The sequence below is a fragment of the Mobula birostris genome, chromosome 9 (genome assembly GCF_030028105.1).
Source record: "Mobula birostris isolate sMobBir1 chromosome 9, sMobBir1.hap1, whole genome shotgun sequence".
NCBI lineage: Eukaryota > Metazoa > Chordata > Chondrichthyes > Myliobatiformes > Myliobatidae > Mobula > Mobula birostris.
The window spans coordinates 82,233,927-82,247,931 of NC_092378.1; the positions used below are offsets into that span (position 1 = coordinate 82,233,927).

At 41.9% G+C, this 14,005-nt stretch overlaps 1 protein-coding gene across 1 annotated transcript in view; it reads left to right on the forward strand.

Annotated features, from left to right (window-relative positions):
• Positions 1–14,005, forward strand: part of LOC140202419 (uncharacterized) — a 174,612-nt gene that overhangs the window by 39,677 nt on the left and 120,930 nt on the right. Inside the window, exons 3-4 of the mRNA XM_072267286.1 lie at positions 1,554–1,668; positions 8,886–9,052. Of these exons, the coding sequence (XP_072123387.1) occupies positions 1,554–1,668; positions 8,886–9,052 (282 nt within the window). The remainder of the gene's footprint in view (positions 1–1,553; positions 1,669–8,885; positions 9,053–14,005) is intronic.

Consider the following 14,005-nt stretch of genomic DNA (forward strand, 5'->3'; position numbering starts at 1 on the left):
ACCCAATTTGCCTTTTAAGTAAGCCCTTAATTGAAGGTAACAAAAGAAAGTGTTATTTGATATTTTATATTTATTCTTTAGTTGTTCAAATGACATCAATATACCTCGTTCATAACAGTCTCCTATAGATCTAATCCCTTTTTGGTATCAATTATATAAAAGTTGATTATCCATTGTAAAAGGAATAAGTCTGTTTTGGAACAAAGGTCTCCTTGCTAATAAAGATTTCTTTATTTCATTATCAACATTTATCTTATTCCATAGATCAATCAAATGTTTTAATATAGGAGATTCTTTCTTTTCCCGAATCCATTTAGATTCCCTTTATGTATAAAATCTTCAGGTATATTTTCTCCTATCTTATCTAATTCTATTCTAATCCAGGCCGGTTTTCGATCATCAAAGAAAGATGCAATAAATCTAAGTTGATTCTAAGTTGATACTAGTTCTTAAAGCGATAAATGCGAAAACTGTTCTTAAAGTGGTAAATTCAAACACAGTTCCTGGAATGGTAAATTCGAAAGTCCAAGAGATTTATACAGTCAATTAGGAGAGACTTTCCTGAAGTAAAGAATTCCTCAAAGACACGACATCACTGCCAATCCCACCCAGATCCTGCCTTGTCCACGGATTCACGATGACGGAAATAAACAGTTTAAAGATAATGACCTTTCCCTCTGGATACTAGATACTGCACAGCCTTTTCTGCTGCTTTTAGCAGAGGCTATCTCATGCAGATCACTCTTTCTTGAACGAATTCAGTAATGGTTGATCCTATCCAAAACCACTGAACAACTCCTTGAGGTCCCAGTCTTCCTCAAGGAGTTGTTCAGTGGTTTTGGATAGGATCCAATACTACTGAAAAGATACATCAACAAACCTGGCAGCGATTGGTTAAACTGCCAGCCCAACACTTTTGTACCTTACAATAGAACTTAAGACTCTGTTTTAAATCAAAACTGTGTCATAAGGCAAATATGCAGCGGAGCGGAGTATCTGGCTAATGTTCTAACTGGAAAACTAACTGTGTCACCCCAGAGGTCTCCTTTTATACCCATGGTGAACATGTCATCACGTGACCTCACATTGGCGGGAAAATTATATCAGGTGACCTCCAAAAGACCGTTACATCATGGTCATAAGACAGTCACAAGATATCCATGAGGTATCTATGGTTTCTATAGTTTCTAGGTATGTAACAGTGTGTTGGCATGCATGTAAATGTCCGTTGGTGTACGTGTGAGTCTGTGTGGGTGTGTGTGTGTGTGTGTGTGTGTGTGTGTGTGTGTGTGTGTGTGTGTGTATGTGTGTGTGTGTAGAATAGATGACTACCAGGTTCTGAGTGATTCACAATGGGAGAATAGAGAAGTGGGAGTAGAAAAGAAATCCATCGTTATCGTTATGGGAAATGCTTCAGTGTTCTGTGAATTTTCTTGCTGATGAATTGAAGCTAAATTTCAATGATTGAAATCTGTTATAAGCTGACCTAGTAGTGGAAGAACAGTTTGCATGATAAGAGTCAGTAAACACATGCTTTCAATATTTTCCCACAGGAAGTACAAGCAAAGGATGAAGCCGCAGATTGTGTGGAAGACAAGTGGAGTGGCTATGTGCGACAACGTCGAGCCCCACATAAACATATACCTTTCAAGTCAGACTCTGAGCTAGGTATGAAACCTTAAATTCACTGAAGTGCTTGTCAATTTCTACACTTTCAGATGGGGGTAGGTAATCAGGCTGGTGTCTGGGGTGCAGTCAGTGATGTGCAGATATGTTGGACAGCAGAATTCCTTAAGTTTGCACATTTAAAGTACTTCAATATTACTTTGTACAATAGCAGAGCATTATAACACCTTGGAAGAATGTGATTTTTTTTTTAGTTTCAGATTGCCAGTGAATATCTTCAGAAATAAAAATTAGGTTCATGTGCTTACAAATCCAGTGCTACACTAGTGTTCAGTGCTTGTAGAAAATTCTCTCTTGAGATTCTTGAGGAAGGAAAGAGGGAGGCAGCTGCTACTCTAGAAAGTATAAAGTGGGCTTCTCTTTGGTAGTTCAGGCCATGACACCTGGGGCAGACAGATAGGCAATCAGCCAAGGCTAGTGATGCACCACTAGACCGGGCACAGAAACGGCCAATGGAATGCATGACCAAGCTTGAGAGCAGGATAACTGTGCAGGATCACAGAGAAAAATCCTCATCCCTTGTGTCTCGTACAGCCTCTGAAAGTGAATGGGAAGAAATTCAAACTTGAGTTTATTGCTACATGCACTTGTGAAATCAGAAACTTACTTGCAGAAGCATCACAGACAAAGCAGCATTCACAAGAAAAACAACTTTTACAGGAAGGAGCACCATTAGAACAAATAACAAAAACAGGGTCCAGTTTAATGCAGAGTGATCAAAGTGGTCAGAGTCTTGCTAAACTCTAGCAATTAAGGCTGTTTCAACATTTTGGAGATAGTGATCATAATTCTATCTCCTTTACAATAGCATTGGAGAGAGATAGGAACAGACAAGTTAGAAAAACATTTAATTGGAGTAAGGGAAATTATGAGGCTATCAGGCAGGAAATTGGAGGCTTAAATTGGAAACAGATGTTCTCAGGGAAAAGTATGGAAGAAATGTGGCAAATATTCAGAGGATATTTATGGGGAGTTCTGCATAGGTACGTTCCAATGAGACAGGGAAGTTATGGTAGGGTACAGGAACCATGGTGTACAAAGGCTGTAATAGATCTAGTCAAGAAGAAAAGAAAAGCTTACAAAAGGTTCAGAGAGCTAGGTGATGTTAGAGATCTATAAGATTATAAGGCTAATAGAAAGGAGTTTAAGAAGGAAATTAGGAGAGCCAGAAGGGGCCATGAGAAGGGCTTGGCAGGCAGGATTAAAGCATTCTACAAGTATGTGAAGAGCAAGAGGATAAGACATGAAAGAATAGGACCTATGAAGTGTGACAGTGGGAAAGTATGTAGAGGTACTTAATGAATACTTTACTTCAGTATTCACTATGGAAAGGGAACTTGGTGATTGTAATGCTGACTTGCAGCAGACTGAAAAGCTTGAGCATGTAGATATTAAGAAAGAGAACGTGCTGGAGCTTTTGGGAAGCATCAAGTTGGATAAGTCGGCGGGACCAGATGAGATGTACCCCTGGCCTTTGTGGGAGGCGAGGAAGGAGATTGTTGAGCCTCTGGCAATGATCTTTTCATCATCAATGGGGAAGGAGAGGCTCTGGAAGATTGGAGGGTTGTGGATGTTGTTCCTTTATTCAAGAAAGGAAGTAGAGATAGCCCAGGAAATTATAGACCAGTGAGTCTTACCTCAGTGGTTGGTAAGTTGTTGGAGAAGATCCTGAGAGGCAGGATTTATGAACATTTGGAGAGGTATAATATGATTAGGAATAGTCAGCATGGCTTTGTGAAAGTCAGGTCATGCCTTACGAGCCTGATTGAATTTTTTGAGGATGTGACTAAACACATTGATGAAGGAAGAGCAGTAGATGTAGTGTATATGGTTTTCAGCAAGGCATTTGATGAGGTGCCCCATGCAAGGCTTATTGAGAAAGTAAGGAGGCATGGGATCCAAGGGGACATTGCTTTGTGGATCCAGAACTGGCTTGCTCACAGAAGGCAAAGAGTGTTTGTAGACGTGTCATATTCTGCATGGAGGTCGGTCACCAGTGGAGTGCCTCAGGGATCTGTTCTGGGACCCTTACTCTTCGTGATTTTTATAAATGACCTGGATGAGGAAGTGGAGGGATAGGTTAGTAAGTTTGCTGATGACACAAAGGTTGGAAGTGTTGTGGATAGTATGGAGGGCTGTCAGAAATTACAGCAGGATATTGATAGGATGCAAAACTGGGCTGAGAAGTAGCAGATGGAGTTCAACCCAGATAAGTGTGAAGTTGTTCATTTTGGTAGGTCAAATATGATGGCAGAATTTAGTATTAATGGTAAGACTTTTGGCAGTGTGGAGAATCAGAGGAATCTTGGTGTCCGACTCCACAAGACACTCAAAGCAGCTGCACAGGTTGACTCTGTGGTTAAGAAGGCGTAAGGTGTATTGGCATTCATCAATAGTGGATTGAATTTAGGAGCCGAGAGGTAATGTTGCAGCTATATAGGACTCTGGTCAGACCCTACTTGGAGTACTGTGCTTATTTCTAGTTGCCTGACTACAGGAAGGATGTGGAAGCTATAGGAAGGGTGCAGAGGAGATTTACAAGGATGTTGCCTGGATTGGGGAGCATACCTTATGAGAATAGGTTGAGTGAACTCGGCCTTTTCATCTTGGAGCGACGGGACATGAGAGGTGACCTGATAGATGTGTATAAGATGATGAGAGGCATTGATTGTGTGGGTAGTCAGAGGCTTTTTCCCAGGGCTGAAATGGTTGCCACAGGAGGACACAGGTTTAAGGTGCTAGGGAGTAGGTACAGAGGAGATGTCAGAGGTAAGTTTTTTACTCAGGGATTGGTGAGTGCATGGAATGGGCTGCCAGCAACGGTGGTGGAGGAGGATATGATAGAGTCTTTTAAGAGGCTTTTGGATAGGTACATGGAGCTTAGTAAAATAGAGGGCTATAGGTAAGCCTAGTAATTTCTAAGGTAGGGACATGTTCGGCACAACTCTGTGGGCCAAAGGGCATGTATTGTGCTGTAGGTTTTCTATGTTTCTAACTGAATGGTTAAATGGGAAAACTGAACTGGGAACATAATTAATGGAGCCTTGTCAAGCTAGATGTTTGTCTTTTGCCTGTTGGTTGTTTATCAATATGCAGTTTCTCATAAATTCTACTGTACTTCTTTATTTTTCTGTAAATGTCTGGAAGAAAATGAATATCAGGTAGTATATAGCAATATATACTGTATGCACGCTGATAATAAATTACTTTGACATTGATATCAGTGGGAAAAGCCCAACAAGGTCTTTCCAGATATTTATCTGTTTTATGCCCTTGCAAATATGAATTTCATCCCACCATCCTCCACATGATGTTTGCTGGAGGGCTGGAATTTGTTTGAGAGGGGCAGATTGGTGGGAATTGTAAGGAAACTGCTTTCAAAACCTAGCTATCTCTGTTTTCAAAACTAAGATATGCTATATCTGCTTAATTCTGCATGATGAGGAGGGGACATTTAGAGATGCAGTATGTGTGACATTAGTGGAATTAATAGATAGGACATACAAAGGGAAACTGTAGAGGGAGAGTAGATTGCATTAAAGTATACTGAGGAAGAAGGAAGCAGAAATTAGAAGTGACAATCATTGCACAATGAATTTCATAGTGGGTTGCAGTTCCCCAGAAGGTGATGGTCCTGACAAAATGCAACTCTTCATTCTTCTGCACAGATGCTGCCTGACAAGCCGAGTTCCTCTTACATTTTGTGTGTGTGTGTGTGTGTGTGTGTGTGTGTGTGTGTGTGTGTGTGTGTGTGTGTTGTGCAGCCTGGGATAGCTTTCATGGAGCAAGTATCTCATTGACCTGAGTGTCAGGTGGCTGAGAACTGTGTCCAGATTTACAGACCACAGTGATGCTGCAGGTAGAGTGAATAAATGCCAGGAAGTTGTGCTGATTAGTATTGGCAAACAAAGATGTCTTTAACTGTCAGCACATTTGAAATGACATATATTTGTAAAAAGAAGCGTCTTGAATGAAGGAAATTTGAATATTGAAACAAAGCATGGGATTTAATCAGGAGAGAGATGGCTAGACTCACAATGTATAAGAGGCATTATCTCTAAGCTGAAGTAGTTGTAATAAAGGTTAATGTAATAATGTAATACCAATATGTACTGAATATAAAATGCTCATGTAACACCTTATGTCGATCATGTCTGGTTCACTTGGATACACTGTAGTGTTAGACTTAGCACAATGGTTAAGGTGCTGAGCAGAAGAGGGGATTCAGCTCTTAGTCACCAAGATGTTGATGGCCATAAGTAAATGGAAAAGCAGTCCAAGCTCAAATCTTCTAAATAGTTTCTCTCTTCTCTTTGCCTCTCCTTTGCTCTTTTTTTCTCCACTGCCTTCTCTGGTGCCCTTTCATGCGCTTTTAAATAATTTTTTATCACTCTCCAGCTTCCCTCCTTCCAATTTTTGATTGCTTTTATTTGTTTACAACTTGGATGAATGGTAGCATGTGAGGTAGCAACTCAGGTGTTCATGGGCTCAAACCATTATGCTTCAAGCCTTGACTGGTTAGTAAGCATCTGCTCAATTGTTCAGATCAGGAGTGATGTTTACTCCTCCCAAATTCTTTGAAAGAATTTCATTTGATCTTTAGTTTTATTCCTCTATATCTTATATATTTTAGGGACTGGATCTGTTACTCTATTGCCCCACTGAGATGGTACAATTTATTGAATGGTTCTGCTTCTTTTCCCATTGTCTTTGAATAGATCTGCTTCTAATATGTAATCACAAACTCCGCAATACCAAAAATATCTACTGGTATTCAGAAAACCAAATAAATTACTTGCATTAAATGAATAATAATCAATGAATTATTCAATGGAAAGCTGGCTGGACATCTACACTTCATGGTCAGGACATAACCCAGTGTCCAGGTGGAATTTTTATACTTGTTGAGCAGCTGAAAGAGTAATTGAAAATTTATTTTCCCTTTCTTCGTGGTTATTTTTGGAATCAATGATACAGGTCAAGACCTCGCTAACTGCACAAGTTAGAAATTCTCTAGTCAAAAATGTGCAGGCGGATGAGGCTCCACGTTCCAGAGCACGGACCAATTTTATTGTGGAAAATTGCTGTGGTACAGTCCCGATATTTATGAATAGTTTGCTCTGAGAATACAATTTGCCCATTATATCCCATAGACATAAGATATGTCTTATGTCTTATCGAGATATGTCTTATTGAATCTGTTCTACCACTCAATCAAGGCTGATTTTTTAACAACTCCATTCTTCCACCCTCTTACCAATCGAGAACCTATCAATCTCTGACTTAAATACACCCAATGACTTGGCTCTCCTTTAGATATTGGGAAGCTTGGATGTTTTACAAATTGCTTTATAAATTTCTATGTTAAAGTAGCCTGAGATGAAACTTGTTTTAACTCTTTGTGAAAAATCCAGACATTTCCAAATCCGCAGCTGGCATCACCTTGCCTTTCTCATATTGCCTCTTCACTGGAGCCTTCAGTCAGCTGACCTCCACTGACTTGTACATGACTCTTCAGCCCATTTTTACTTTACTCACGATATTTTAATGATTTTTTTCTCAATATGAACTCTTCATTTTCTGTGTTAATGGTTATATTATTATCCTAGCGACCAGAGTTCTGAACCATTGCACTGAAGCACAAGTTTCACTATCACCATGGCAACTGGGAAATTCAAATTAAATTAATTAAATAAAATCCTGTATTTAAAAGAAATCATAATCACTAATTGTACCTCTGCCATTAGAACTACTGAATTGTTGTTTTACACAAACTCCACTTCTGTTCATTAGTGTCCTTCAGGAAAGGAAAGGAAAGGAATATCTAAGGCAAAGATTCCCAGTCTTTTTTTTTGCCATGGACTGAGTAGTACATGGACCCCAGGTTGGACACTCCTGACTTAAGGGGATTTGGACCCATGAAGTATTTAAGGGAAACCTGAGGTGGAACTTACAGAGTGGTGACAGTGTGGAATGAGCTGCTAGTGAAAGTGATGAAAGTGGATTCAATTGCAATAATTAAGAGAATGCTGGATAAATACACACGTTAGGGTTATGGTGGGCAATGGTCCAGGTGTGGGCACGTGGCCAAGTGGTTAAGGCACTGGACTAACGACCTGAAGGTCGTGAGTTTGAGCCCCAGCTGAGGCAACATGTGTTGTGTCCTTGAGCAAGGCACTTAATCACACATTGCTCTGCGACGACACTGGTGCCAAGCTGTATGGGTCCTAATGTCCTTCCCTTGGACAACATTGGTGTCGTGGAGAGGGGAGACTTGCAGCATGTGCAACTACTGGTCTTCCATACAACCTCGCCGAGGCCTGTGCCCTGGAGAGTGAAGACTTTCCAGGTGCAGATCCATGGTCTCGCAAGACTAACAGATGCCTTTAAAAAGCTCCAGGTGGAGATCACTGGGACTGGGCAGAATAATAGATCAGCATGGATTAGATAGGCTGAAGGACTTGTTCCTTTGCTGTAACACTCTATGACTCTTTGACACTTGTGATGCCTGACCCACCAATGTGGATGACTCTTTCTTATTTCAGGGGAAATGGAGGATGGAGAATAAATCCCATGAACAAAGAAACAAAAACTCTCTGAGATTTTACATTGTAGGCTAGATGCTCCAAAGTTAGACTACATTTAACACTCTGTTGCTGTGACAATCATGAACAACATAGCATTTGTTTAATCTCAGCAGGTCAAGCAGGGGAATAAAGAGTCAGTGCTACTTGCTGAGAATTTTCACCAGGACTGGAAAGGAAGGTGGCAGAAGCCAGAAATCTCTTCGATTTCTTCCTTCTTTCTTTCTAGTCAAAAAAGTTTTCCAGCTTCTTTCCCCTTTCTTTCCAGCCCCAAAGAAGGGTGTTGGCTTGAAATGTTGAATATTTATTCCTCGCCCTAGATGCTGTCTGATCTGCTGAGTTCCTCCATCACTATGTGTGAGTTACTCTGGATTTGCAGCATCTGCAGTAGCTGTTCAATCTCAGCAGGTCAGGCAACATCTATGGGGGGGAACATGCAGTCAATGTTTCCAGTTTCTTCCTCCTTCCTTCAGTCCTGATGAAGATTTTCATCCTGAAAGGCCAACTGTTCACTTCTCTTCACAGATGCTGCCTAGCCTGTTGAGTTCCTCCAGAATTTTGTGTGTGTTCTTGTGGATTTCCAGCACCTGTTCAACCTCTTTTTTTGATTTCCAGAATCAACGGGTTCTGCTACATACATTGGCTTGAAAAGAAATACAGACGCAGGGCAATCAAATCAGCCTCCAGCAGCAAACACAGAGCAGGAAAGCACCACTGTTTCACCCACTGCAGTGTTCCTTCAGTATTTTATTACGACATCAAAGAGAGGCAATGACAGCCAGGTATCTTCTCCTGTTGACTCATAGCAGCATTTCTTGTCATGTGTTGGAAAATGTTATTTAATCCTTTCTCATATGACAGAAGCATTAAACATGGTTGTAATATTTTCTTTGGTAAAACTGACGGTATTTCCTCTTGCCTTAATCAAAGCCATCCCATTTAGTTGACACAAAAGAAGAGCAGGATGTTGTTCTGCAGCAACACACACAAAATGCTGGAGGAACTCAGCAGGCCAGGCAGCATCTATGGAAAAGAGTAGACAGTCGACGTTTCAGGCCGAGAACCTTCATCAGGACTGGAAAGGGGGTTGAGGGGGAAGGAGTCAGAATAAGAAGATGGGGAGAGGGGAGGAAGAAGTGCAAGGTGGTATGTGATAGGTGAAACCAGGAGAAGGGAGAGGGGTGAAGTAAAGAGCTGGGAAGTTGATTGGTGAAAGAGTTAAAGGGCTGGAGAAGGGGAAATCTGATAGGAGAGGAACGAAGATCATGGAAGAAAGGGAAGGGGAAGGAACATTAGAGGGAGGTGATAGACAGGTGAGAAGAGAAGGTGTGTGAGGGAAACAAGAATGGGGAATGCTGAAGGAGGGGTTTCAATTTCCTGAAGTTTGAGAAATCAATGCTCATGACATCAGGTTGGAGGCTACCCAGACGATTATAAGGTGCTACCCAGATGGAAAGCGGAAAGTGAAGGGGAGGAAAAGATAGAAAGCGGAAAGTTGCGGGCGGGGGGAGAAGATTTCATGCATCTGCAGATTTTCTTGTGCTTAGGATGTTCTTCTTGTGTGTTTTAATGCCCTAGTGACTCCTCATGTAGTGGTTATAAGTGACTGATGGAATGACTAGCGACACTCTAAAGGCCGGCCGTCCTCTGTGAAAGTTGCTCTTCTCATTAGATTGTGGTAGAACATAGGAGTTCATGGTAGGAAAGTAGCCAAATGAAGTGAAGGTAATGTCAGAAGTGTAAGGATATACATATCAGCAAAGGGTGAACAGACTTGCTGTTGTTTCTCTTGAAAACGGTTGAAGAATTTATCACAAGAGACTTGAAAACATAGAACATAGAACTTAGAATAGTACAGCACAGTACAGGCCCTTCGGCCCACAATGCTGTGCCGACCCTCAAACTCTGCCTCCCATATAAGCCCCCACCTTAAGTTCCTCCATATACCTGTCTAGTAGTCTCTTAAACTTCACTAGTGTATCTGCCCCCACCACTGACTCAGGCAGCGCATTCCACGCACCAACCACTGAATAAAAAACCTTCCTCTAATATCCCCCTTGAACTTCCCACCCCTTACCTTAACGCCATTTCCTCTTGTATTGAGCAGTGGTGCCCTGGGGAAGAGGTGCTGACTATCCACTCTATCTATTCCTCTTATTATCTTGTACACCTCTATCATGTCTCCTCTCATTCTCCTTCTCTCCAAAGAGTAAAGCCCTAGCTCCCTTAATCTCTGATCATAATCCATATTTTCTAAACCAGGCAGCATCCTGGTAAATCTGCTCTGTACCCTTTCCAATGCTTCCACATCCTTCCTATAGTGAGGTGACCAGAACTGGACACAGTACTCCAAGTGTGGCCTAACCAGTGTTTTATAGAGCTGCATCATTACATCGCGACTCTTAAACTCTATCCCTCGACTTATGAAAGCTAACACCCCATAAGCTTTCTTAACTACCCTAGCCACCTGTGAGGCAACTTTCAGGGATCTGTAGACATGTACCTCTGCTCCTCCACACTACCAAGTGTCCTGTCATTTACTTTGTACTCTGCCTTGGTGTATGGGGTGTCAGGGAGGGGTAGCACCTCTGGTGGGGGATCATGTCGCGTCCTTTTTAGGGCGGTTAGTCCACCTTTGGTCCCCACCTGGCACTCAGTTCTCACCTGTGGCTCCCCGTAGCTATTTGCATGTGACAGCGGCTACACCCCGGGCAACGGCTTCGACAAGCCGGCTAAACCAGGTGAGGGTAGCCGACGGGTCTCAAACCCTTGGTGAGATAGAGAGTTGTCTATCCCAGCATGTGAAGACAGACTCCGGCGGATTGAGCGGACGAGACCAATGGAAGGTCCAACGGTCAAGGCGGCGGTCTCTGCAAGCGTCGTGGAACGTGTAGAGCAGGACAAGACACAGAAGACGTCCTGGTCATCCACTGCGCCTAGTCCCATCTCCAGCCCTCTCGACTCTGTCTTGTCACTGGATCCAGATGGGAATTGGGAAGGGAGAGTGAAGCTGACGCTGCGCAACTCTCCCTCACTTAAATCCAAATCATGCACTAGTCTCGACACCATCATAATGGTGTCGAGGTCCTCATCGACGTCAACGATGGACGAACAACAACTCTGCCTTGGAGTTTGTCCTTCCAAAGTGTACCACCTCACACTTCTCCGGGTTGAACTCCATCTGCCACTTCTCAGTCTACTTCTGCATCCTATCAATGTCTCTCTGTAATCTTTGACAATCCCCTACACCATCTACAACACCACCAACCTTTGTGTCATCTGCAAACTTGTCAACCCACCCTTCTACTCCCACATCCAGGTCGTTAATAAAAATCACAAAAAGTAGAGGTCCTTTGTGGGACACCACTAGTCACAATCCTCCAATCGGAATGTACTCCCTCCATCACCACCCTCTGCCTTCTGCAGGCAAGCCAATTCTGAATCCACCTGGCCAAACCTCCCTGGATCCCATGCCTTCTAACTTTCTGAATAAGCCTACCATGTGGATCCTTGTTGAATGCCTTACTAAAATCAATATAGATCACATCCACTACACTACCCTCATCTATATGCCTGGTCACCTCCTCAAAGAACTCTATCAGGCTTGTTAGACACGATCTGCCCTTCACAAGGCCATGCTGACTGTCCCTGATCAGACCATGATTCTCTAAATGCCCATAGATCCTATCTCTAAGAATCTTTTCCAACAGCTTTCCCACCACAGACGTAAGGCTCACTGGTCTATAATTACCCGGACTATCCCTACTACCATTTTTGAACAAGGGGACAACATTCGCCTCCCTCCAATCTTCCGGTACCATTCCCATGGACAACGAGGACATAAAAATCCTAGCCAGAGGCTCAGCAACCTCTTCTCTCGCCTCGTGGAGCAGCCTGGGGAATATTCCGTCAGGCCCCGGGGACTTATCTGTCCTAATGTATTTTAACAACTCCAACACCTCCTCTCCCTTAATATCAACATGCTCCAGAATATCAACCTCACTCATATTGTCCTCACCATCATCAAGTTCCCTCTCATTGATGGCTACCGAAGAGAAGTATTCATTGAGAACCTCATTCACTTCCACAGCCTCCAGGCACATCTTCCCACCTTTATCTCTAATCGGTCCTACCTTCACTCCTGTCATCCTTTTGTTCTTCACATAATTGAAGAAAACAATCAAAGGTTTTTGATAGAGTGATTCCAGAGAGAACAAAACAAAGGTACAACTAAACACTTTATTAATAACTTTTTTTTGGTAAACAATTACAGCAAATAATAGTCTGTAACTTACGCTTTTGAACCGCCTGTATGACTTGGCATTTTTGTGTGTGAACTGAAGTCTCAAAGGTGCAGTACGGTTGCGGCATGCTGAGCTGGAGACCAGGAAATAAGTCAATGTATGACCATTGCTGGAGTGGACTTGGAAGCCTTCGTAAAATTCAGTTCTGAATGCTATTTGCTAACTTTTATTGTTTGCACAATTTGATTTTTTCTTTCTGCACATTGGGTGTTTGATGGTCTTCTTTTTAATGGGTCTATTGAGTTTCTTTGTTTTGTGGCTGCCTGTAAGGAGACAAATCTCAAGGTTGTATGAAGTATATATACTTTGAGAGTACATGTACTTTGAACTTTGGGGTAAATCCAAATATAGGCCATCAATATAAGAGATTATCATGTTTCCTGACACTATGTGATGAGGTTATTCAGACTCTGTGTCTATCCTGGTTTGCCAAGCAGTTCATTGCCTAATAATCTTTGTTATGTAATTTATTCTCCCTATGTTCCAATTTGAAGACTGTAGGGCCATGGGAACAACGAAATGGAAATTAAATTGGTTGGAATTGGCTCATTATTGTCACATGTACCTAGATACAATGTAAATCTTTTACTTGTGTACAATTCAGACAGGTGCATTAACGAAGGAAGGTAAACTTTTTTAGGGATTAAGATCCAGTTAAGTGATCTTGGATCCTTTCCAGTAAAAAAAGCAGTTTAAGAACTTCAGTTGTGACATCTGCTGTGGCTGATTGGTCACCACAGATGCGATTTGTCCCACTGCGTTCCTCAATGAACAAGTTGATAGCTCCACAATGCATCACCCTTTATTTACATCTTCATGATGGGCCTTGCTTTTGTGTAGATGCACCCATGTGGAAAGCCTCTTTTATTCTTAATTCTTAGCACTAGCTAAGATTGTCAGTATCAAAAATGTTTGCTAATAAGGAAATCATTTCACAACTAGAAAACACTACAAAATAAAATAACAATATTACTCCACATCCATAGATCCATCAAAGTTGCCTTGCAAGTTGATAGGATGGTTAATAAAACATATGGTGTTCTGCGTTCATTAGTTGAGGGATTGAGTTCAAGAGCCACATACACAAGCCCAGCAGCTGCAGAGTTCAAGAGCCGTGAGGTAATGTTGCAACTTAGTAAAACTTTGGTTAGACCACACTTGGAGTATTGAGTTAATAGCAATTCAAATACTAGTATTTATAAAATGATGGACAAAAAATGAATATTCAAAATTACCAAACAGAAGGAAACAAGTTACGTAAACACAAGGAATTCTGCAGATGCTAGAAATTCAAGCAACACACATCAAAGTTGCTGGTGAACACAGCAGGCCAGGCAGCATCTCTAGGAAGAGGTACAGTTGACGTTTCGGGCCGAGACCCTTTTTCAGGACTAACTGAAGGAAGAGCTAGTAAGAGATATGGAAGTGGGA